The 27,862-nt window shown below is 40.7% G+C and overlaps 1 protein-coding gene across 1 annotated transcript in view; it reads left to right on the forward strand.

Annotated features, from left to right (window-relative positions):
• The window catches only part of LOC137239534 (acetylcholine receptor subunit alpha-like), a 1,517,845-nt gene that overhangs the window by 1,256,487 nt on the left and 233,496 nt on the right, over positions 1-27,862 (forward strand). Inside the window, exons 6-7 of the mRNA XM_067764959.1 lie at positions 11,744-11,880; positions 11,944-12,087. Coding sequence (XP_067621060.1) covers positions 11,744-11,880; positions 11,944-12,087 — 281 coding nt within the window. The remainder of the gene's footprint in view (positions 1-11,743; positions 11,881-11,943; positions 12,088-27,862) is intronic.

Below are 27,862 nucleotides of genomic sequence, written 5' to 3' on the forward strand. Positions count from 1 at the left end.
CCTACCGTCACACCAGGTCCATCAGACAACTCCGGTATTTCGCTAAAGATCCCTCCCTGCGATACTGAAATATTTTATGGTGGGTTTGAAAAATGGCCCCATTTCGTGACATGTTCACAGCGGTCTACATTAACCACCCCAAACACTCCCAAGCGCAAAAATTGTATCACCTCAGGTACAAAACCCAATGAAAGGCAGCTCAAATAGTCGACCTATTTCCCTTGACTGATGACAATTTTGCCTTAGCGTGGGAAGCCCTAAAGTCGCAATACGAGAACAGACGAGTTCTCGTAGATATTCAAATATGGGCCCTGATGAATTTAAAAACGATCACCACAGAAAACAGTGAAGACATTCAAAGGTTGCAAACGTCGGTAATAATTGCCTTCAAATTCTCGCCACGCAACAAGTCTCCACAGATAACTGGGACCCCATACTTATTTATCTGGTTACCTCTAAACTTCCAGAAAATACAGTCACGTTGTAGGAGCAATCTCTAACCTCAAGAAGAGAACTTCCCAACTGGCCCAAATGGACCAGTTCCTCACAACGCGATACGAAGTGGTAGAAAGAGTTGACCAATGGCGCCCAAGTAAAAGTAAATTCACTCCACCTCAAACTAGGCCGCCATTTAAACCCCAACAGTCACATTCATTTCCAAATAAATCAACCTCCCACATCCAGTCTCATATGACAGAGCAGCGGACAATGTACAAGTGCGCTGTGTCTAAAACCTCATCTCACCCCTTATAAGTTGCTTCAAATTTAAGAAGCTGTCGACCTCTGATCGCAGAAGGTTTGTGAGAGAAAACAATATGTGTTTCAATTGCCTCTCTCAGTTACACATATTAAAAGACTGTTCCAGTACTCAAACTTGCAATCAATGTCAAGATCGGCACAACTCAGTTCTTCACGAAGACACGTCTCAAGTGCCGAAAAGACAACCCTACCGATTGCAAAAAAAAGTCTGACAAACCATGACCACGAATTCCACAGTCTCACCCGGTAATACTCCGGATAAAGCGAATCCCCTGGATGAAAGCCGTTCATGCTCGCAGAAAAGCCAAGTCCAATCGTTTTATTCCGAAAACGATTGTGAAATAATTTTACCCACGGCTATCGTGTAATGGCACCACTAACGATATGTCAACGCATATTAAAAGAATGCAATATCGATAGTGGGCTGGCAATGCCGTCATTCCGAATGGAATGCATATAACGGCATAGCGAAAATTTGGAGAGCCAGATGATTAAAGTTACGCGCTTGCCAGCAGATAGTCACGCAATAAGAAGTTTGTGATAAAATATATAAGTGTCTGGCTTTTGAAATACAAAGTACTTCCATACTTCACAGACCCTACTAAATTATATTAAATAAACATTGTTTCTAAAGTTTAATTAAATATACAAGTGATTTTTATTCATTGGGAAATTTATCGATACGTAAGTACACGCGTGTGTATAAATGGAGCGCCCTGAGCATTCACATGGCGACCGTGGGCCGTGCTGCAAAATGGCGGGTTGTAAAATAGCGGCCACTCGCAAAAAACATTGCGGAACAAAAAAAGTGGCTTATATTTAGCTACGGCAAACAAATGCCGTTTCAATAATTGAAAAATTTAAAATTCTTTCAAAAAATCTAAAAATTTCAAAAAAATTTTAATTCATAAAAATCTAAAAATTTGAAAAATCGTTCAAATAAAATGTAACAATTTACAATTCTTTCATTACAAAAAATTACAAAAAAAAAAACAAAAAAAAATTTTAAAAATGGAAAAAAACTACAAAAAAATTATAAAAATTCAAAATTTACAAAAAAAAAAAGATAAATGCTGAAAAAGCAATAATGAATTAAAATTTTTCTACTTAGAAATTTTTAAAAAATATTTTTCATACGTTACATATGGTAGTGGTACAGTAGTGCAAAATAATACTACCTTAAATAAAAAGGACTTGAAAAAATGTAATTTATACGGAGATAATAAAAAACCTAATAGCTAAAGAACTTTAAAAAAATGCACAGATAAATCACAAATTAACAAAAGCAGAGATAATCTACAATACTAAATACCAAAAATCTACAAAGCGGAGATAACCAACAATTTAACACGAAAATAATATTTGCGAAATTAATCAATACGAAATAATAGAAAACTAATGCTACAAAAGGAACACTGTACCTCAAAAAATTACATAACGCTTAAAACTACAGCTATAAAAATAAATAACGCTTAAAACTACAGCTATATAAATACATAATGCTTAAAACCACAGCTATGCAAATACATAACGCCGAAAACCAACAGCAACATCTTTATATGCAAGCCATGAGCGACGCAGCAGCGACTATCAGCAGCAGCAGAACACCAGCAGAGGCAAATTAAGGGCAGAAAAAATTACTGCATCTGGCAGCGAATAGCAGCAGAGAAGGTTATTATACAGCAGCAGAGCAGGTTATTATTCAAAGTTCGGCATCACAGAAATTCGGCAGTTTAAATATGGGTATGGCGCACAATGTGCACACAACATGTTACATGTAGACAATTACAAATCTCTTCAACTTTAAAATTTAATAATCTCTTAATCTTACTTCTTTAAAACACATTGTAGTTTTGAAAACTTTATCCTTCATATAACGCTATAACATTACCTATATGTAGCTATATAGTTTCAATCACTATTGTCCAAGAAAAATTATTAAAACATTACAACACAAAAACAAAAAAACAAAAACTACATTTATAAAAGTTTCTATGAATTTATTTCAAAATGATATGGGTCAAAGTTGAGCAAAACCAAACTTAAAATTCAATTTAATACATTCGGTCAAATAAATTTCCTTTTTTCTACTTTTTACCATTCGGCAATTCCAACTGTTCTAATCATAACTTCAAAAATATGCAAAATTCAATTCCGTTGATTCCTAATCCTAATCATTGTAAATTTTCATTAAAATATTGCTGTGTGAAATTGTGGTGAAAAATTTCCTTTTTTGGTTTTTGCCCAACTCGCCCATATACGTCTGTACATTTTTAAGCGTAACAATTTTTTTTGCCAAGACAGATACGAGATTTTTGTGTTTTTGGAAATACGGTGCGTCCGTAAACAAACATACATATATTTTTTGCATAAAGCGGTGGTTCCGTAAATAACCAAACAGATTTTTTTTTTACTTTAAAGCGGTGCGTCTGTGTATAAATATACCTATACTTAATTCAGTCTCTCATTAAATTTTCGGATAATTCTTTCAATTTCACATCAACATCCAATTCAATATCAATTTCTGTTAAACTTTCGTAGGTAAATTCGATAAACTCGACTTTAAATTAGTCTAAGTATTTCTTCTTTGCTTTCTACTACATATGTTTCTTAGAAACAAGAAAGTAGTTCCCAGAATTTCAGAGCAAGACTCAGATTCCGAAAATTCAGATTCCAATTCCAAAAATTTTAATTTCGAAAGTTCCGATTCCGAAAATCCCGATTTTAAAAGCCCAGTTTCCGAAGGCTCAACCACATATTCGCCCAGTACAATCAAAAACCTCGTTGTTAGACTTTCTTTGTCCGGAGAATTTTACGGATTTGAGGAATTGCCCGAAACACATATTTCAACTCTACCTAATTACGATGCAAATATGGCAACTCCTGAGGAAAAAATATCGTTTATCAGCATGTGTGTTGGTATTATGCGTGAAAATTATAGCGGTGAGCCCCTGGGTCTCGAATCTTTCATTAATAAAATTGAGTTAATCGAAGAATTTGTCGACGAAAATTTAACTGGCACTTGTATTTCATATATTAAATCCAAACTCGATGGTAAAGCTCGAGAAGCAATACCAACTCAAATACTTTCAGTTAATGATATAAAAATAGCACTACGTAACCGTATAAAACCCGACAACTCCAAAGTTGTGGCCGGAAAAATTGCGGCTTTGCAAGTTAATAATAATTACACCGATTTTGCAAAACGCGTCGAGGAATTGTCTGATTCTTTAGAGCGTTCGCTCATTACCGAAGGGATAACTCAGGCCAAAAAGCCCATGAAATGGCCATCGAGCAAACAGTTAACGTTTGCCGATTGAACGCAAAAACCAGTTTAGTCAAATCAATCCTCGCTTCAACCAATTTTTCTGATTCCAAGGAAGTAGTAGTTAAACTGATTGTAGAGCAATCAAATGAATTAAAAGAACGCCAAGTTTTAGCATTTAGGGCGCGGAACAATAACAATTTCAGAAATTTTCAAAGTAATAACCGAGGTCGAAACTTCCAAAATCAAAGTCGTAACTTTAACAATTATAGACAAAATAGGCCATCTTTTAGTAACAGTAACTATGGCAGCAATTTCAATCGCGGAAATCAAAGGCAAAATGTCTGCATAATAATAATAATAGCAGCAATAGTCGTACTAGCAATAATAACGGTTCTAACACTTCCAATAATAGAGGTAGAAATGCAAGTGTTTGGACTTTAAACAGGGAAGCCCCTCAGGAGCGAACACTGAGGGAGGACGAGACAAATTACTAACTGATTCAGCTAACAGTTTTTCTTCTAAAAACGTTTATTGTCTTAGCTTAAATTATTCTGATTTTATACAATTAAATATTACTGGCTCTGACAAATTTTGAATATTTTTAGTCGACACACAAGCCGACATTTCGATAATTAAAATTTCTTCTCTCAATAAAAATTCGTCAATTAATAACAATGATACAATTAATATTACTGGAGTAACTACAGATACAGTTTCTACATTAGGTATCTTTACAACTAACTCACACTTTTCAATTTTTTATATCAAACATACGTTGCACGTGGTAGACAATGATTTCAACATTCCATCAGATGGAATACTTGGTAAGGATTTCTTAAAATCAAATAAATGCGATATCAGCTATGCAAAAAATTGCATTTCCTTCTGGATAGGCAATGAAATGATCGCACTCCCCATCCTTCACGGAATGGAAAGCGATACATTTGTTATACCACCTCGTTGCCAATTTTATAGAATTTAACCTTAAAAAAGAGATTTCTGACGGTGTTTTCACAGCGAAATGTATAGTTGATACTAGTCATCCGATCATTAAAGTAATAAACACCACAAATAGCGTAAAATACGTTAACAACTGCAACATTCAAACCAAAAAACTTTCTAATTATCACGTTTATAAAATCAATAAACCAGTAAAACCAGATAGTCGTATTAAACAACTTAAAAGCATTTTAGAAAAACAAATACCTAATTATGCTGAAAATAAGTTTATTAACTTATGTTTACAATATTCCGATATTTTTTAAAATGACAATAAACAACTTTTATGAACAAAAACTAAGACTAAACGATACGACGCCAGTATAAAATAAAAATTATGATGATTAAAGTTACGCGGTTGCCAGCAGATAGTCACGCAATAAGAAGTTTGTGATAAAATATATAAGTGTCTGGCTTTTGAAATACAAAGTACTTCCATACTTCACAGACCCTACTAAATTATATTAAATAAACATTGTTTCTAAAGTTTAATTAAATATAGAAGTGATTTTTATTCATTGGGAACTTCATCGATACGTAAGTACACTCGTGTGTATAAATGGAGCACCCTGAGCATTCACAATCTTACCCGTAGAGCATAAAGGAGAAATTTTCAAACTCAGAGCTCTGGTACATCAGGGATCTGAACGAACATTTATCTCTACCAGAGCCCACGATAGCCTCCAACTCCCATTCAAACCCTCTAGATTTGAAATATCAAGGATGGGCGCCAAGGTAGTTCAAACCTCAAACAAATTGTACTCTCTGACACTGGTATCCCCCGATTTTAAAATCAGAATAAGTACAGCGGCAATAGTATTTCCCCATCTAACAAAAATGCTCCCATCGCTTAAGCTCATTAGCGAGCTCCAAGCAAAATGGGCACACCTCAACCTCGCAGACTCTAACTGTCACTCCTCCTCGCAAATAGATCTCGTCCTAGGCAGTGATGCAATACCGCAAATAATCCAAAATGGCGTTGAGAAACTTTCCCCCATCTTCTAGCGCAGAAAACCATTTTTGGCTGGATTCTAAGCGGTAGAGCCCCTGTGATGGTCAACTCTTTCTGCATGCAAGTGTCGGAAGTGACGAACGAAGATCTTAACTCTATCTTAACTCTCTATTGCGAAAATTCCGGGAATTGGAGGAAGTTACCACCAAACCCCAAATAACCCCAGAAGACGAGTTTCGCTAGAATTTCTACGCAGCCACAACCTCACGCGATGATAACGGTCATTACATCGTAAGGCTGCCGTTTAAAGCCAGCTTCCCAGAGACAATCTCACTATCCCACTCGCGGTCTTCAGCTCTAAGCCAGTTTCTTGGAATGGAGAGAAGTCTTCAGAAGAAAGGGGATCTAAAGACTCAATATGATAGTGTCCTAGAAGAATAACTCACCCTCGATCATATGGAGGAAACCGGCTACTATGAAAAATTTGACGGAGGAAAATGCCTATTATTTTATCTTCCCCATCACGCAGTTATTAAGCCCGAGAAAAAGACATCAAAGGTGCGGGTCATGTTTAACGCCTCAAAGAATTCGGCATCTGGGCATGCGCTTAACGACGTTCTTTATACCGGCCATACCCTTCAACCGGATCTGATGCTCCTTATTCTCAAATGGAGGACATACCACTTTGTTTTTAACGGAGACCTAGAAACAATGTATCGTCAAATCATAATGCACGAAGGCGACAGAGACTATCAGGGGATCGCCTTTCGCTCGGACCCGAGCTACCCCATAAAAGACTTTCGTCTGAAAACAGTCACATTTGGTGTGAACTGTGCCGCCTACCTCGCCATACGTACTCTTCACCAACTGGCCAAAGATGTAGAAGAAACTTTCTCCAAAGCCGTCCTGTCTTGACCAAAGAAACATATGTACTCTGGCAGCCATGAAATTCTTTCTGCTGAAACATCTCTCTTCCAAGTCTTTCAAGTGTTAGCGTCAGCAGGATTTCCATTACGGAAAATAACAGCCAATCACCCAGTATTATAAAAAATATTAAAGAAGAAGACTTGCTAGACACTAATCTTTTGGAATTCGAGAAAGCAAGCAACACCAAAACTCTCGGCATACAGTGGAACGCCCTGACCGACACGTTTTCGTATACAGAAGACTCAATACCCCTCTCGTGTGCTAGTACAAAACGACAAATTCTCTCCTCGGTCGCAAAACTGTTGACCCTACAGGGTGGCTTACGCTGATTATGATTCAGGCCAAGATTTTACTCCAAGAGCTATGGATAGACGGAACTGGCTGGGGCGAACCAGTGAAGCCCTTCCGCTTCATTAAATGGACGCAGTTGCAAAAAATTTAGCCAACATCTCAGATATAAAGATACCTCGATGGGGTGACTACATCCCGAACCAGCAGGTGGAACTGCATGGTTTCTGCGATGCGTCAGAAAAGGCATATTGCGCCACTATATATCTGCGAACAACCCACGGTGCCACCACGTCGTCTCACCTTCTGGTCGCTAAAGGCAAAGTTGCCCCTCTTCTCACTACCAGTCTTCCAAGACTAGAACTATGTGCAGCTCTACTCCTTGGCCGACTAATCGCCGTCGTACAATCCCATCTCGAGCTCTCTCTTAAAAATCTTTACATGTGGTCTGACTCGGAAATTGTGTTAGCATGGCTCGAAAAGCCTCCCCACGCTTGGAAAACTTTCGTATCCAATCGAACAGTTGAAATTCTGGATCTCGTCGGAAGTGCCTCCTGGAAGCATGTAGGCAGTCGCGACAATCCAGCCGATATGAGCACAAGAGGATGCAAACCCATTGACTTCGCTGTGGTGGAATGGCCCTGCGTGGCTGACCCAGCCCCCCGAAGCCTGGCCAAAACCATCTACCCGCAGCATCAACCCGCCTGAAATGCGCCGAGTCGAAGCCGTATACTCAGCTGAAGATGACCCCAATGTGTTGGATCGATTTTCCTCTTTTCCTCACGCCCTCTGGGTCATGGCATATGCCTTTAGGTTGATTAATAATCTCAAGGACCGAATTCGAGGCATTAAACCCGCTTACACTCCCTCTATGTCTCATGAAGATCTCCGCAAAATGAAAAATAAACTTGTGACGTTAACGCAAATCCGATATTTTCCTCGCGAACGAGCATGCTTGGAAAATGCAAAACCAATTGATAAAAGAAGCTCTCTACTACTCAGGGTTCATGGTAGATTAGTTCATTCAACGTTGACTTACTATGAAAAACATCCCGTTATTATATCAGAAAAATCTAGATTCGCTGTCCTATATATACAGTACCTCCATGAGCTTCTTCTTCACGCCGAAATACGTCTCATGAAGCAATACCTCAGAGAGGATCTCTATATCCCACGACTTAAACCCCTCATAAAGAGATGCATACATCAGTGAAAAACTTGTACCCTCCACAAGCAGCAAATGCAATCGCAAATCATGGCGGCCTTGCCCCCGAAACGATGCACAAACGCTCCGCCTTTTACCACTACCGGTGTCGACTTTACGGGGCCTTTTCAAATAAAAGCCTCCTTGCTAAGGTCTCACACCTTACTGAAAGGCTACGTGGCCGTTTTTGTCTGTTTTGTGACAAAAGCTATCCATCTTGAGCTGTGCTCGGACTTAACTACTAATGCCTTTCTTGCAGCATTTGCCAGCCTCGTCGGACGTCGTGGATATCCTGCCACAATGATGAGTGACAACGGCAAGACGTTTATTGGAGCTAAAAGAGCGACCGAAAAGGAGTTCGTTGACTTCATGGAAACGGCCTCTCAAGAAGTAATCGCGAAATACTCTCCCCAAGGCATCACTTGGAAATTCATTCCGCCCGGAGCTACCCACACGGGCGGCTTGTGGGAGTCTGCAGTGAAGAGTTTCAAACTGCATTTCAAGACGACTGCAGGAGCCCACAAGTTCAAGTTGAAGAATTTACCACCCTCTTGGTAAGAATAGAAGCCGTGTTGAACTCTCGTCCTATCTCACCTTTATCCCAGGATCCCACAGAGTTTTTCCGCGCTGACCCCCGGCCACTTTCTCAGAGGTAGCCCCCTCCTCGCTATCCCTGAAGTGGATCACGCGGATTTATCTCTTATAAACCGATGGGGCAGGGTGAAAAGCTTACATCATCAATTCAGCAAAAGGTGGAAGGAAGACTACCTAAAGGATCCCCAGAAAAGGCAGAACTGGAACCCGAACCCAAGGTCGGTGAGTGTGTCTGCATTCAAGACAACTCACTTCCCCCGACTGAATGGCGACTTGGACGTATTGAAAAAATACTTCCAGGACATGACGGCCATATACGTGTTGTTGACGTTCGTACTCAAACCGGCACCCTCACACGACCACTTGTTAAGCTCTGTTTCCTCCCTCTCGGGCAAACCCGGAGAATTCGTAGCTACTCTCAAACCACCTTTGTCCACTCTTACCACTTCACCGTCACTAATATGTCGTATTTCGCAGCACAATGTCAGCTGAAACCACCTGTATCAGTATTTCTCTCCACTAAAATACTTTTACAACTGTAATTACAGATCACTATGTATCGCGCAAATCAATCGTCGTCACGAAGACCAGTGCGGTCGGAGATCATTGCTCCCAACCGCACCAATGAATCACGTAGCTCGACACTACTAACGGATTACCGACGGTGCCGCATATGCAGCCGTCAGCACGCCCTTCGGAACTGCGTAATATTTAAAAGGATAAAGCCACCCATAAGCCATAAGTTCTGCCAAAACTGCTTGGCATTATATCACATCACCAGCGAGTGCAGCTCGTACGACAGATGCCGGATCTGTGGAGCGCGACATCAATCCCTACTCCATCGGCGGGACGCTACCCCAAGCGCCCAACGCCCCATCCAGGCACCCCGACCTGGCAGATCCGCCGTACCAATTCCGGCACCCGCACGCGCCGCCCAGGCATCCCGGCCTGGTCGATCAGCCGTACCGGCACCCCTTGCCGCCACCGGGCGACACCGCTCGCGCCCGGGAAACAACATTCCCTCAGCAGCACCTAGCATCGCCCGGCGCACCATTCGATGCACCGCACAAGGGCTGCAGACCGCCAACGCTAGAGAAAAAGTATCCGAAATCCTCGTGCGAGATGCGTTGCGGACCGTTAACGAACTACAGGAGGCTCTAGCCGCTGAACGCGTCTAGGGCAGTGACGATAGCTGAGCGACTATTACACAGTCATCAACAGCCAACTGCATCAACATAATTTATAGCTAGTTAAAAACCTAAACCTGAAATTTAACTGAATTTTATATTAAATATAAACTGAATTTGAACATGTACCTTATTTATAACTAGTGTAACTAAGTTACATATATATAGATATGTACATTGAACCTTTTTGTACATTACCATTTGATGCATAGCTATTATATTTAAGATTGATGAATTAAGTTAAATCCATGAATTATATCTATAGTTATATCTACTAGAGTATAAGAGTTCACACTTCGCCGCTCTGGAAACCCTATCCGTGAGTTGAAAGATAGGGTTGGTGTGTACATACACACGTACATATGATTTGTTAACATTTTGCTTTTACATTAATTATTCGAATTTTATCCATTCGGTGTGACACCAAAGTGAACTTAAAATTGTAAAAACCCTCATAACTTGAAAGTAAATAGTTTTCTGTAGAGGTTATAAAGTGTCTTTTCACTTGTTTCCAAAGTATCGACTTGCAGTTTCGAACCATATCTCCTTTATAAGAATTAGAGCGATTTCAGGAAAGTGATTTGTGCGTATAGCAAGCCATCTGTGTGCGAATCATTCCCTCGACCTGACGGAGATCTATTGTCACCGCCACCGCCACTATAATCATCAAAGCACTACCACCATCACCAGCATAACATCACCAACCCAGCTGTACCCACAGTCACATCCCAAAGAGGTAAGGTAAATAAAGCATCCGTGGTGAGGTGGTACCGATCCCTGCCAACCACCCCAAGGGTTCTGGATTCAAGTCCCACAAGAAAACAACATTAGAAATATATAAAAAAAATTTCAATTAGAAAAAGTTTTTCTAAGAGTGGTTGCCTCTCGGAAGTGGTGAAAAGTGAAAATTCATTTGCTTTGCATAAGCTGATTATGTAAGAAAAAATTTAAAGGAACACGACGAACACTGGAAGGGAAGCTCGGGCGTAGTTTTCTCGGGATAAATCGCGCCAAGCATTTATTTTGTATTTCTTGATTATTACTTTCAATCACAGTTACAGTCAGAGACTTCCTCGCCACGTCACTCTTTCTATCGGAACACTTATATATCCGTGTTGGCATACCCAGAGTGGGGCCTGCCCTCTTACATTGCTGCCATAGGCAGGTTCCGATAAAAATATTTTCATACCAGAGAGTCATCTTTCATTCGTATAACAAGGCCTAGCCAGTGTATCCCCAGCGTTTCAATTCGCTGGACTATGTTGATGTCTGCATAAGGCTTGTAGAGCCCATCATTAAATCTTCTTTGGTATTTTAGTTCACGACAGCAATTCCACAGCAAAGCTTCTGCCTTTCGCCCGATGAAGAACTCCTTTATGCTTAGTGGTTTTTTTTACTGCCAGTGTAATATTTTGGCATTTAGGTCGCAGTTACTATATTATAGCCCTCGGAGCAAATCCACTGATATTGTAAGTTTTTCTTGATAGTCTCTATTGTAGTGGATATTTTGTTTTTATATTGTTATATTTGAATTCATTTTAATGAAAATTTGTTATTATTCATAGGTTACTTTGTCGATTTCCATTCTCATTAGCTTACATGTATTCTTCCTGTTAGTGGTAGAAATTATTCCACCGACATCACTTGTTGTCCCCCTTTTGGGTAAATATTTGATATTTGCTATGATATTAGTGTCAATAAGGTAAGAAAGACTTAGCACTTAAATTAAGAGATAATCACATATTAACGAAAACATTTTTTTAAGCATATGCGTGACCGTCGTTGTTTTAAATGTACATTTCCGCTCACCACAAACTCATCGCATGGCTCCATGGGTGAAAGAAGTTTTTGTCGACCTGCTTCCAAAATTTTTATTCATAAACAGACCAAAATACAACTTCGAACTGATGTAAGTATTGAAGATTTAAATTTCACTTAGCACTTTTTATTACGGTCTAAGGGCCTATGAAAATTATATTTATATGCCCGTGTGAACATAAATAGAATGAAGCTTCAAATATTTTTGATATAAAATATTTGCGAAAATCAAAACTAAGGGGCGTCCTCACGTAAACTTTAAGATTTATCTGTCCGATAAAAACATTGTGAATTTTAAAATTCATATGAAATAAAATACTTAAAAAAAATTTTTAAGTTAAACGGTTTTATTGAAAACAATACTTACATGAAGTAATAATAATACTAAAAGCCAGAAAATAATTATGTAGATCCTAGATACTAGTCATCACACTCCTCATCAATCTAGGGCTTTGATCAGACAATTAAATAAAAGCGTTGGGCGCGTTAAATTTGTAAAAATGTGGCATAACCTGATTAAGAAATTTTAAGCGTCCAACGCTTTTATTTAATTGTCTGATCAACGCCCTAGATTGATGAGGAGTGTGATGACTAGTACCTAGGACCCACCTAATTATTTTCTAGTTTTAGTATTATTATTACTTAATGTAAGTATTGTTTTCAATAAAACCGTTGAACTTAAAAATTTTTGTTAATTATTTTATTTTCAAGTTTTTAGTCTCTTTTTAATTGCTTATTATTTATCATTCTATTTAGTTCATTTTGTGACTCATTATTACAAGGTGTTCGTGCCCATCTGGCAACCCTGTTATTCCAATGCGAAGGAATGTAATGAAAGAATATGAAATGTCATTGTTTAGATCTTCTTCTTGCTCTTGCTTTTATTGAATGTAATTTTACATAGTTCAACCCGCTGAAGTAATTAAAAAGTTAAAAGTTTATACAAATTTGTGTGTTACTTCATTTACAACCGCTATCGTTACAAATGCATAAAGTTGCGTACAATAAGAAGTTCCTGCATCTAAGGTCGTATACATCAATAATTTAATAACCCAACATACATTTATTTTGCTTGTTGTACGCAACAAGCTGGTCCTTCGAGCCGGATACTGCCGGCACACGTACATACATACATACATAGTTGCGAGTCACAATCTGCAACTAAATTTCATCGGAATTGAATCTTTTGTGCTGAAAAAAGGTTATAAACCAACGTAAAACTTTTCTAAAGCTAATCAAAGGTTTTTGCTGGTACAAGTGCGGGTTTAAATACACATTTAGTAGTAACATTTTCACGTGTATAACATAACCCCAAAATCTGCAAATCACGCCATGTCGAAACTAAAGGTGCGCGATTCTGCATTGAATGCAATCAAGCGATATGTGGTAACAAGCAAAAAGGATGAGTTAGCCTTAGATAAGGAATCGGTAGAAACATATCTACAACTTCTCGAGGAGCAGTGGCTCCGATTCGCTGGCGCTCAACAAGAAGTAGAGTTGTCGTGCGGTGGAGAAAGCGCAGCGGTTGAAGAGCAATCGCGTGCACAGGCAGAAGAATGGTACATTACAGCAAAGGCGAATTTCAAACGTCTCATCGGAATCCCTGAAACCCCGCGTATACCTACGGCAACAACTTTTTCATCGTCTCCAGTTCAACTACCCAAGTTACAGTTACCCACTTTTAGCGGCGATCCTACAAATTGGCTGGCTTTTCACGACGCCTTTCAGTCACTCGTACATAAAAATGCGAGCTTGTCTGATAGTCAGAAATTGCATTATTTGCGTAACTGTCTTCAAGGTGAGGCACTTCAACTTGTAATTAGTCTACAAATATGCGATGCCAACTACAGTGCGGCGTGGGACTTACTCACCGCACGGTACAAAGTTTTGCGTGTCATGGTCGACGCTCATTTTAAAGCTATTTTCGCGATCGAAAAAGCACCGCGAGATACTGGTAAGGCTATTAAGCAAATTCTAAACGTCACTATGCAGCACGTTGGTTCACTTCGTGCGTTAGGTAGGCCTGTCGAATATTGGGACGACTGGCTCATTCACATCACGGTTTCAAAACTGGCTTACGAGACCAGAAAACAATGGGAGCTTTCGCTAGTCAAGGATGCTTTGCCTACCTTCGAAGAGTTGGTCGAATTTTTAGAAATACGCGCTCGCTCGCTGGAAATGTTGCCGACGACTACTACACTGTCGACGACATCCCAAGGAGCGCGTCAGCTCAAAGTAGCAGCGAAGACTACAACAAACGTCCTTCATGCGGTTGGTGAACAGCACACACCGTCTTCCAACTCTAGTGCCGTAGCGAACGTAGCACCCTGTATGCATTGCAATGCCAAACACAACATCCACGCTTGCCCAAGTTTTCGTAAATTAGATGTCGCTTCTAGGTTTGCAGTTATTAAGAAACACAGCGCTTGCCTCAATTGTTTGAGCAAAGGCCATTTTATAGCAAAGTGTCGTAGTTCATCAGTATGCAACATCTGCCGACGTCGACATCACACCCTACTTCATGGTGGCAATGAAAGTAACACCTCCGGTGCTGATCTAAATGTGCATGCTTCTCCGTTCGTAAAGCCGCAACGCAATCTTTTTATACAAAATTCTACGTCTTCAACAATGAATGATTCAACCGCAACGTCGTCTATAAATGCCAACCCTGATGCACCGCATCTTGGTTGTGTAGCATCTCACCACGCTGAAGCTGACAAGGCCATCTTGTTGGCAACTGCGGAAGTCTACCTGCAAGACCATGCAGGTCGATGGCAGCCCGCACGAGTGTTGTTTGACAACGGCTCACATGCATCCTTCGTGACAGAGGCCTGCATCCAACGCCTTCGTTTACCTAGAAAACCTTCGGCAGCTCATGTCACTGGGATTGGTTCGTCAGATGGTGGTCAATTTAAGGAGAGACCGTGCTCTCACTCACACCTCGATCTCTTGCTACGAATTTTACAATCAATTCGCTTATATTACCGAAGATCACAAACGATCTACCTAGCGTTTATGTACAGATGCCATCTTGGCCTCACATACAAAATCTCGATCTCGCTGATCGGCACTACGCCAAACCTGGCCCTGTCGATGTTTTAATAGGGATGGATGAAATGGATAAATTTTTGCTATCTGGGCTCTGTAAGAGGCCGCCTAATACACCTATGGCACAAAACACAGTTTTCGGTTGGGTACTTTTCGGAAAAGCCATGCGTTCATGTGATGTGCCACTCATTAGAATGGTGAGTAAGTTCTGGGAACTCGAGGAGTTTCCGCCTAAGCAATTTTTAACTGTTGAAGAGGAGGCTTGCGAAAAGCACTTTCGCCAGCATTGCCGCCGAGCCAAAGACGGGCGCTATATAGTTCGCCTGCCTTTTAAGGAGTCTGTACCTTTAGGTGAGTCGAGAAACATATCTATACGAAGTTTGCTACGAATGGAAAAACGTTTCGCTATGGATGACGAGCTACGTCGACAATATTCCGAGTTTATGCGGGAGCTCTTAAGTATGGGTCACATGGAGCCCGTGGGTGATGCGCCACCGCATAAAAGCTACTACATGCCACACCATGCTGTGGTGAAAGACACTAGTTCCACCACTAAACTTAGAGTGGTTTTTAACGCTTCGATGAAAACATCGACCGGTTTCTCGTTGAACGACGCTTTAATGATAGGCCCACAGCTACAAGAGGATCTGTTCTCTATAATGGTACGTTTTCGGACTCATCGCTACGCTATGATGGCCGACGTCGAAAAAATGTATCGGCAAGTTCATGTATATGAAGAAGATGCTGACTACCAACGCATAGTTTGGCGTGATGCACCAACCGAACCTATTCGAGACTATCGAATGCTCCGTGTAACTTACGGCGTCGCTTCGGCTTCACACTTGGCCGTACGTTCTCTGCACCAAGCAGCTTTAGATGCCGATGAAGAGCACAAAGAAGCCGATAGAGTCATCATGCGTGATTTTTACATGGACGATCTCCTCACGGGATCGTTTTCTATCGACGAACTTATGAAGCTGCAAAGTAATATAACCGTAGTTCTATCTAACGCTGGGTTCGAGTTACGTAAATGGGCCTCAAATTGCAATGAGCTTAAGGAAAATATACCGCACGCATCGAAACAAATTTCGCACTTGTTGGCTGACGGCGATGAAGTACGTACATTGGGTACTATTTGGAACACGAGCGACGATTATTTATCGATAGCAGGGAACTTAACACCACTGCCTGCAATTCTTACGAAAAGAGCTTTTTTGTCGGACTCAAGTAAAATCTTCGATCCACTCGGATTAATCGCACCTTGTACAATTTTATCGAAAATTTGGCTGCAGCGAATTTGGCGAGCGGATGTTGATTGGGACGAACCAGTGCCTGTCGATGTCGCGAAGGAATGGCTTGCTTATCGTCAGCAGTTGCCTGAACTCACTGCACTCAAATTAAATCGTTGGATTGGCACCGGCGAAATTTACGATCACGCTGAGTACCATGTCTTCACGGACGCATCGCAACGCGCCTACGCTGCCGCACTTTACTGTCGCACGCAAATACTCGATGGAAAATTTAAAGTAGTTTTAGTCGCCGCACGCGCAAAAGTCGCGCCTTTAAAAAGTACGACCCTTCCACGCTTAGAATTGTGTGCAGCGCATCTAGGCGCTAAACTTGTCAAGCAGATCCAGCTAAGCTTCGGTGGTAATATGAAAAGGTTATATGCGTGGACTGACTCGACTATAACTCTAGCTTGGTTAAAAAGTCATCCAAGTCGATGGTCAGTCTTCGTAGCGAACCGCGTAGCCGCTGTGCAGGAAGTTTTGGCTCCACAGTGTTGGCGACACGTCCGTTCAGAGGATAATCTAGCGGACTGCGCATCTAGAGGATTAACTCCTTCGTATCTACTCGCGAATTGTCTTTGGTGGCAAGGCCCAAGTTGGTTACCCGAAGGTGAAAATCAGTGGCAACATCCGACGAACGAAGATTTGGAACAAACGATGAAACTCGATCCAACTGCTAGTTCCGAATTACGAAACACTAAGTCCGTATCGCATCTCACTCAAGCAACAGAAGAGTGGGACCTATTAGCAAGATATAATTCGTACACTAAACTAAAGAGGGTTATGGCCTACGCTATATGCTTCATCAAAAATCTACAAACAATCAGCAGTCAACGCACTACTGGCGCTCTCACCTGCGGTGAAATTCGTCACGCTGAAAATACTCTGGTAAAGTATATCCAAACTAACGCTTTTCCCAAAGAGATTGTTTCTTGCAGGGTCAAATCTATACCATTGCGAAGTACTCTAATCCGGCTTCAACCGTTTTTGGATCCTGAGGGCATTCTCCGTGTTGGCGGGAGGATAAAACGTGCTTTGGTCTCTGCAGACGTCAAACACCCTATAATTCTACCGAAAAACTCAGTCCTGGCTAAGCTAATAGTTCTCGACATTCATCGCAGCACGCTTCACGCCGGTCCGCAAATTATGCAAACCGTTCTTCAACGTCGTTTTTGGGTTATGAGTTCTCGGAATGTCGGTCGCGCAGTCTACCACAACTGCGTAAAATGTAAACGTATAAACCGTCAACCGCTAGGTCAGGCGATGTCGGATCTGCCAAGCAGCCGCCTAACAAGTTATCGATGTTTTTTGCACAGCGCTGTCGACTTTGCAGGACCCTATTTTATCAAGTTCTCTCAAGGCAGAGGAGCTAAATCATGCAAGGCATATATATGCAGTTTCATATGCATGAGTACTGGGGCAATGCATCTCGAACTCGTCGGAGATCTCTCCTCACCAGCGTTTATTGCCGCTCTTTCGAGATTTATAAATAGAAGGGGTTATTGCCAGCATATCTATTCGGACAACGGCATCAATTTCGTAGGTGCTGAGAAAGAGTTATACGCCGCCTACCACCGCTGCTTGAGAGATGAAAAAGTTACCTCGTATCTGGCAAATAAGCAATTGACATGGCACTTTAACCCGCCGAGCGCGCCACATATGGGTGGCTATTGGGAGACAGGGGTGAAGCGAGTTAAATATCACCTGAAACGAGCTCTGGGCAATTCATTATTAACATACGAAGAATTTTCTACGCTGTTGACGGAAATTGAAGCTTGCGTCAACTCTCGACCGCTCTATTGGCACTCTGCTAATGCTGATGACCTGGAAGTTCTCACCCCTGGTCATTTCCTGATTGGTGAGCCAATCAAGGCGCTGCCTGAACCTGATACCGAAAATTTCTCAGGAAGGTGCGTCAAAGATGGCAAGCTATTAGCGCAATGCGACAACATTTTTGGTACCGTTGGCGAAACGAATATCTCGTCAACCTACAACAAAGGGCTAAATGGTTTCGTTCCTCCGCAAATATAAAGTGACGTCGTCATCATTCACGTTCCAACTAGCCCACCTACTAAATGGCGACTTGGGCGTGTCATTCAGTGTCATCCTGGTACAGACGGACTAGTACGCGTAGTAAGACTGAAGACTGCCGATGGTGAAGTGGTTCGGCCTATAGCGAAACTAACGTTGCTGCCAACACAAGATGAGTCTGTACTGTAATGTTGATCTCTTAATACATATGTATTTGAAATGTAAATATTTAACTATCTAAGATATTTTTAGTAATTGAAATGTGAATTCAATTTGTAAACATGAATTTAATTTCGAACTCTTATCGGTCGTTCAAGGCGGCCGGCATGTTAGTGCCCATCTGGCAACCCTGTTATTCCAATGCGAAGGAATGTAATGAAAGAATATGAAATGTCATTGTTTAGATCTTCTTCTTGCTCTTGCTTTTATTGAATGTAATTTTACATAGTTCAACCCGCTGAAGTAATTAAAAAGTTTATACAAATTTGTGTGTTACTTCATTTACAACCGCTATCGTTACAAATGCATAAAGTTGCGTACAATAAGAAGTTCCTGCATCTAAGGTCGTATACATCAATAATTTAATAACCCAACATACATTTATTTTGCTTGTTGTACGCAACACAAGGATTCTTTCCTGAAAATTTGTTACAATCTAAGTCCTCAATACATAATTCTTCCAAAGACTTTACTCGACTCTGCGCCACGTATGCTTGTGTCTCCTCCAACTCCAAAATATTGTAACGAATTTAGTGAAATTCCGCTTATTCCAACCCTTCTGCTAACTCCAATATTCTGTATTAAAAATGGTCTTTATTAGACTGCGTTGGGAGTAGTACAATTATACTTCAGAATAAATCTTCACTTCGCAACCAATAGCGTGCCTAAATCAAACTGCTTGTTGATTACTCAGCTTTCGCTGCTTTTATACTCTCTGTTGCCTCGTACACGCATTTCTGCTAAGGTCTAGTAAATTCGTGAACTTTATGCTTGTTTACCAGCTAAATGCAAGTATATATGTAGTTTGTATCCAAATGCGTGTGTATATGTGAGTACTACTTCGGCTGATGATGGCATGCATTTGGGAGTATCTCTCTGCAACCTTGTATGTATGTGTGTACATGATTATTGATTTGTTTATGTACATACTGCTTAGTATCGGCTTAGTGATGGTAGTATAGCTTAGTTATCATAATATTCATCACAATGCCCTCCACCTAATTGTAATCGTCCCTATCAAACAAATCTTTCGATCTAACCACTGTTAGCCTCTCCAAATGAACCAGCGTTCTATTTCCCGGCTTCCCAATGGTTTGTATACGTTAGATGGTATCACTTATCCTATTCACAATTGTGTACGGGCAATCGCAACTCACCAAAATTTGGAACACCTTTCCGCCGGTAAGTGTTGCATAGCTGTACCAAATCTTCCTCCCGGAACCCTTTGGAATTATTCTTCTTGTCGTACCTGTGTTTCATCCTACTAGTCATTATCCTGAACCGTTCCCTCACACAATGTTGTTTGGCCAATGAACTACTTCGCAGAGCTTGATCTTGAGGAATTGACTTTGCATCATCAGTATCGTCTTAACGGTACACAAGAGTAGTGCGCCCTCGCTTGAAACCACCCTTGCATTCTTTCTGTTAAATTCTTTTCTTTGTTTTAGTGCGTCCATTAGGGTTTCTCAGTGCCATTCTTTTTCTCGCAGGTACTTTCGGTTTTGATTTATTTGGCCCATTCGTTCCACATGTCTTTGCCCGGATTTCTGTCTCGGATTTTCGTGGTCTTTGTAGAGTCTCCTCCACTAGCACTCGCTTACTGCTGATCCCGTTCTCAAAACTGTAGTTAAGTGGTACATCTTTCTTCTTATACTGCATAATCTTTTTCTGCATATCGATCCTGATGACATGGTCAACCAAGAAGTCCACTCCGAATATGACTTCATCAACGATCTCCGCCACAAAGAGTTTGTGTAGAACCGTGACCTTCCCAATTAAGACTTCACATATCACTTCTCACTGGACTTGGCTAAACTCGCCAGTGATCGTCCGCAACCTTGCTCCAGGTAATGGCTTTACTCTCGTGTTGACCAAACCAGCTCGGATTAAAGAATGACATTCGCCAGTATCTACAGTCAGTACACGCTTCTTGCCATCCACATTCCCTCTGACGGTAAGAATGCTCCATATTCTTCCAATTTGCGAGACAGATATCACAGGACATTCAATAGCTGGGGCAAGTTTTAGATCTTTACATCTGACTCGCTCTTATCTCCTCCAGCTTTGCGTTTACGACCAGTCAAGTTGGAGCTACCAAGTCCCTCGGGAATCGGATATATGTGCCTCCTGCGTTTCAATCCTAGATGTTATTTGTGACGCCATTTCCGATATACGTGTCTCTTGCGATTCCAGTTGGGATGCCATATATGTGTTCTGTTCTACCAATTGAGATGTTATATTTGTCTTTTGATTAGTACAATTATACTTCACAATAAAACTTCACTTCGCAACCAATAGCAACCTTAAATCAAACTGCTCCCTGATTACTCAGCTTTCGCTACTTTTATGCTCTCTGTTACCTCGTTCACCCATTTCTCATAAGGTCTAGCAATTTCATGAATTTTATGCTTGTTTACCAGCTAAATACAAGTATATTTGCAGTTTGTATCCATATGCGTGTGTATATGTGAGTACTACTTCGGCTGATGATGACATGCGTTTGTGAGTATCTCTCTGCTACCTTGTATGTATGTGTGTACAAGATTATTGATTTGTTAACGTACATACTGCTTAGTATCGGCTTAGTGATGGTAGTATCGCTTAGTGATCATAATATTCGTCACAATATTTTGATGTCTCTTCTACAGGACTGTATGTAATATTTGTTCCAAATGTGAGCCAAATCGGACATGACAGGTCACTTACTATTCATGTAGGTATTACGTGTTCCAAATATGGGCTGAATCAGACCACAAATACGATTTTTTTGAATATCTCGATCTTTGCGCCACCTAGCGACGATTGTTTTTCATAGGTCGCTTTCTATTCTTTTATGTAGATATTATGTGTTCCAAATGTGAGCCAAATCGGGCCACAAATACGATTTTTGTGAATATCTCGGCCTTTGCGCTACCTAGCGGCGATTTTTTTCATAGGTCGCTTTCTATTCTTTTATGTATTATGTGTTCGAAATATGAGCCAAATCGGACCACAAACCGCTCTACAATGCTATCCATCGTAGGAAAACGTCCTCCACCGCATCGTGATCGCGCGCTCAGCCAAATGCCAACCGCTGCAGAAGTACGTCGGCATTCGCAGTAGAAGTGAAACGTCAAATGCGTCTGTACCGAGGCTAACGGATTTCATCTAACGGGCCGAGAAGTGCGATCGTCACCTGATCAGCAATTGAAGGCATCTGAAAGGCGTATCGGGTTAACCATCGCGAGACAGTGCGTTTTATAGGAGAGAGCCGTGGGCTGAGGATTGTGGGTAAGCTGGTTTTACCCGCTCTACAACGCCTTAGACCACGCTCGCTCCCTGCTAAGCGAGGGCCCACAGCGTCACGAGTCCGCGCATCACCTCCCTAAGCCTCGGCAGAAATAGCCTACGCGAACGTACGACGTTGGCCACAGTAGAGTCACGAAAGCATGCGAAATTGGCCGCAGCAGAATCCCGCAAACATACGACGCTGGCCGCAGCAGAATTACACGAGCATACGACGTTGGTCACAGTAGAACCACGCAAACATATGATGTTGGCCACAGCAGAACTACACGAGCATACGGCATTGGCCGCTGCAGAGCTACGCAAACGTACGACGTTGGCCACAGCAGAGTTACGCAAACATACGACGTTGGCCGCAGCAGCATTACGGAAACATACAACGTTGACCGGAGGAGAGTCGCGCAAACATACGACGTCAACCATACCAGAGTTACACTTACGCAGACGCACCGGCATAAGACGCAGCGGGGACAGCGCAGTCGCTAACCGTAATAGAAACACGCCGACGCAAAGCGTCACTGAGATACACTTACACATACCCAGGCGGCGACTAGAAAGGCGCCCTAACGGAACGCTCCTAACGGGACACGGGGGACCGTTAGCCCGCCACTAATCACATAGCGAGCATCAAATTAAGTGAAGAATACATACACATATTTTTTTATACATTTTATATTATAGTTTAAGGATTTAAGCAATAAAGTGAATTTTATATGAAAACGATTTGCGAGGTGCTCCGAAGTACAAATTTATTGTAAAAGAACTTTGGACACGGCGAGTATAACCCAGCAATTACTGAAGAAGCACCGGGGCAAGCAAAAGCTTCGTTACAGCTTTTAGCTTTTCGGGAAGTTACTTAAATTTCAATTACAAAAAAAGTGCTGTCCAGCCTGTCAAGTCAACCTAAATTAAACCATTTAAAAATAAACAAGCCACGATGCACCTCCGAGTAGATTAACACCAATTTTGATGTGCAGCTAAACCCAAAATAAGCCTCGTAGTGGAATAACGCTCAACTGGCGCGTACGAAGTTGACCTTGAACTTCTGGATACAACCTTGAGCAACTAGTCGTGCTTTATGTTTTTCGGCAGTTCCATCAGCTCTCTTTTTCGTGGTGAATACCCACCGAGAGCCAATTATATTTTTCGCCTCTGGTTTAACCACCAACTCCCAGGTGTTGTTTTTTATCAGTGACTCCTATTCTTGTTGCATTGCCTGTCTCCATAATTTAGAAGAGCCATCCGATATAGCTTCTACCACTGTAGCTGGATCATGCGCACAAGTCTTTACTTGGCTAGTACCTCCTACGGTTATATTGCAAATATTTTTCGCGGCCTGCCGACTTGGCCGTCTCTGAAAATTTTTGGTCGCCCACGTTTGCGCTTAACACCAAAATCCACTATTGAGCATTTATCACTGACCTCAGATCCTGAAAACACTGCTGCGCCGTATGACCCGTTGGGTATATCGTCCACACCTTCTCACACAGTTATGGTTTTTCACCAGTAGTAGCTCCTTAGCCGTATTTGAAAACAAGTGTTCAAAAAATATTACGTCACGCGAAATGATTATGGTTTTGTTGCTCTTGCAATACAACCTATATGCCTCTGACTGATCAGAATATCTTACGAAAGAACACTGTTGACCTTTTGGTGCGAACTTTTATATACCAGGTTTCGTATTCAAACACACCGCGTCACAACCAAACACCTTCAAATGAAAAACATTCGACTTTTAATGAGCCAGCACACATACGGAGTTTGATGCTTTAATAGTTTAGTTGGAGACCAATCACGAATATAGGTAGCGGTATTAACAGCTTTGATCCAAAGATTTTGTAGAAGCTTCGATCCTACCAACCTGCACCTGGCCATCTCCACTAACGTTTGGTTCGCGCGCTTAGAAACTCCATTTTGCTGCGGAGTGTAACTGGCCGTTTGCTGGTTTGCTGGCGAATGCCCCTTTTACTCAAAAAATCTTTGAAGTCGTTGCTCAGGTACTCCCGCTCATTATCGCTGCGCAAAGCATTTACCTTCATACCCGTTTGGTTTCCTGCTCTGCAAACAAAATCTTTAAATGCACCTAACGCTTCCGATTTATTTTTCAAAAAATATGCCCATGCATACCGCGAATAATTATCAATAAAGGTTATAAAATACCTTGAACCGCTTTGAGATGATCCGCGCATCGGTCCACAAATATCCGAGTGGACAAGCTCTAAACATTTTCTAGTGTAAATTGTATTACTTCTTTTAAATGGAGCAACTTTTATTTTGCACTCCGCACAGGTGATCCAGGACAATCCGTCTGCCAAACAAACATATTTTGTATTGATAGTGCCAACAAATCTTTGTAATTTAAATGCCCGAATCGGCAATGCCAAATTTTGCTGTTATCACCTTCAATTGCGGATAAAGCACGCTCTCGTCTCGTTTCCAAGGTTACACTAAGTATACCAGCCACTATATTTGCTTTAAAGCAATCTTTTCGACAATTATCGACCACAACAGCCATGCTTTTACCGAAGTGAACGCTATACCAATTACTAATTATTTTGCTAACCGACAAAATATTAGAATGTAAGTCTGGAACAAAAAGAACATTGCGAAGAGTAATATTAAAATGTGCCGATTTTACAAACACGCCTACGCCTTGCACTATAATGCTCTCGCTTCTAGCTAATAATATTGTTTGTATAGTTTTTTCCAGCTTATTAAAACATTAGATATCTCGGCACAAGTGAAATGATGCATCGCTACTCAAAATCCAAAGATTGTTGTTGGTACTCAATACCTTCTCATATGCACTCATGACTTTTGTTTGTGACTTATTGCTGTATTTCGATCTGTTGTTACCACGTTTACCACACGAATAGCACTGGATATTTCGCCGTCTATTTCCCTGCCATTGTGGTTGTTGTTGTCACTTACACCACTGCGATGAGCTGCTTTATCTATTTGCTTTCTGTTAATTTTCGCCGCAAACACCTTTTCTGCTCTGCTGTTGTCAAATCGACTTCCACGACGCTACTCTTTTTCCAAAATAATGACCTTGAGTTGTTCTTTTAGAGTCGGCAAATTATCGCGGCGTTCCGTGGCAACTACAAAACTTTCCATCTCGTCGGGTAAGCTGCACAACAACAAAATACACAGAAGTTCTTCTGGTACCTCAAAATCAATTTCCCGTAAATTGTCAGCTATTCTACAACAACTATTAATATGACCATTTTTTCGTCGCTTTTAATATTAAACCGAAATAAGCTTTTAAATAATCTTACTTTTTTCGATGGCGTTTTTGCACGATACACTTCTTGCATTTATCCCAAGCTTCAGCTGCATGCTTGCATTGCCTAACATGCAGGAGCTCCGATGGTTTAACACAAAGCGTTAATGTAGATGCTTTTTGGTCAGTAGTTACCCATTTAGTTTTAAGTAGCGCACTAGCATTTTCTGGACAGGGAGTTATTACTACTTCCCAATAGTCCATGGTTATTAACAAACTTTTCATTTGAAGGGACCAGATCTCGTAATTTTCACCATTTAGTTTCTAAATATTTAAAACGTGAATTTTGTTTGAGGAAAAAGATTACAAAAACAACATTAATTAACCTCTCTGAAGTTGGAAAGACAACTTTTACGTGGAAAAAAATTACCTATTGGGAAAATTGCCGTGAATTTTCCGTAATTTATCCATGAAACAAAAAAATTTGCCGTGGCCATATTTTAGAAAATACAGGCTGGCACGCCAACTTCACGTGAAGTTAGCGTGCCACCCTCAGAAAACCCCCTTAGAGACCAGATAGGACAATAATTCTTGCACACGAATTTACCGTAAATTTGCCGTAGATAAGTGGCATATTTCATAAATTCGAAAAAACAAATTTCAAATGTATTTGTATGTTGAACCGCCAACTTAACGTGAAGTCAGCGTGCTATTTTTCGAAAACCACCTTAGACACCAGTTGGGAAAATAATTCTTGCACGTGAATTTGCCGTAAATTTGCTGTGAATTATCCGTGAAACAAAAAAACTTGCCGCGGACATGTTTTAGAAAATACAAGGTGGCACGCTAACCTCACGTGAAGTTAGCGTGCCACCTTTCGAAAACCACCTTAGGGACCAGCAAGGAAAATAATTCTTGCACACGAATTTGCCGTAGATAACTGGCATATTTTATAAATTCGAAAAAAAATATTTAAAATTTTTTTATGGTGCACCGCCCACGTCATGTGTAGTTAGGTGCCACCTTCAGAAAACTACCTTAGAGACCAGCAAGCAAAATAATTCTTGCACACGAATTTGCCGTAAATTTGCCGTAGATAAGTGGCACATTTTATAAATTCGAAAAAAAATTTCAAATTTTTTTTATGATGCACCGCCAACTCCACGTGAAGTCCGCGTGCCACCCTCAGAAAACCACCTTAGAGGCCAGCTAGGAAAATAATTATTGCACACGAATTTGCCGTAAATTTGCCGTAGATAAGTGGCATATTTTATAAAGTCGAAACAAAATTTCAAATTTCATGTGAAAACCACCTTAAGCACCAGTTAGGAAAATTATTCTTGCACACGAATTTGCCGTAGATAAGTGGCATATTTTATATATATTTTCAGAAAAACCCCTTCGAATTTGCCGTAAATTTGCCGTAGATAAGTGGAATATTTTATAAATTCAAAAAAACAATTTTTAAATTTTTTTTGGTGCACCGGCAACTTCACGTAAAGTTTGGGTGTCACTTTTCGAAAACCACCTTGGACACCAGTTAGGAAAATAGTTCTTGCACGTGAATTTGCCGTAAATTTTTCGTGAATTATCCGTGATACAAAAAAATTTGGCGCGGCCATATTTTAGAAAATAAAGGGTTTCACGCTAACTTCACCTGAAGTTAGCGTCCCACCCTCAGAAAACCACCTTAGAGACCAGCTAAGAAAATAATTCTTGCACACGAAACTGTCGTAAATTTGCCGTAGATAAGTGGCATATTTTATAAATTCGAAAAAAAAACATTTTAAATTTTTTTATTGTGCACCGCCAACTTCACGTGAAGTTAGCGTGCCACCCTCAGAAAACCACCTTAGAGGCCAGCTAAGAAAATAATTCTTGCACACGAATTTGCGTAGATAAGTATTTTATAAATTCGAAAAAGAAAATTTAAATTTTTTTATGGTGCACCGTATGGTAAGTGGCATATTTTATAATAATATATAGGCGCATAGTCAAAATAAAATACGGTTTAAATTTAGTTACTGCTTTCTGATATAATTTTCTACGAGGTATCTGTCAAAAAATCTGCAGCAAAATATAAAATCTATTTTATTTTGACTATGACTATGCGCCATAGCCTTTGCATGTTCCTTCATAAACCATTCCAATAATGCCGCTTAAAATATGAGTTACATATGTACGTCTTAGCAGCAACTTTATGATGACATGTGCATCACTTACGAAAGATTTCTGTATTTGAGGTAGGTAGAAAGCTATGCAAATTTTCTGCATTATGCCTGCTATGGTTTCTATGCTCAAAAGATTATGTCAGGATGGAGCATCCGTAACGCGGGAAACACCCATACGCAAAGATAAATAGATAAAAAAAAACAGTAGCGATCCTTTTCATCTTTTGATGCAACAGTTAAGGGTAAAAAACGCTGATGCCAATGTCAAGTATTGTACAAATGTTATTTGCAAATATTAAACAGACACAAAAAACGCCTGCCGTAGCGAACATAGTGGAATAGCCACCGTCTGTATGTATTCTACAAACGTCTGTCTGTTTTGTTATGTATATGCATATGCTTCGTACAGAGTTCTTGGAATGTGTGGTAATTCCCACGCAGTTGACAAGAGCTGAACAGCCTTTGGTGCAAGTATTAAGGCCATAAAAACAGACGCCGACGCCGCACAATGGAACGAAATTTAAAATTTGGGACTTAGGACTTTAAATGTACATTTTCGTATTCTGTGATCTTTTTCCATAATTTATTGTTATATAACAT

Source organism: Eurosta solidaginis, chromosome 1 (assembly GCF_040869045.1).
Source record: "Eurosta solidaginis isolate ZX-2024a chromosome 1, ASM4086904v1, whole genome shotgun sequence".
NCBI lineage: Eukaryota > Metazoa > Arthropoda > Insecta > Diptera > Tephritidae > Eurosta > Eurosta solidaginis.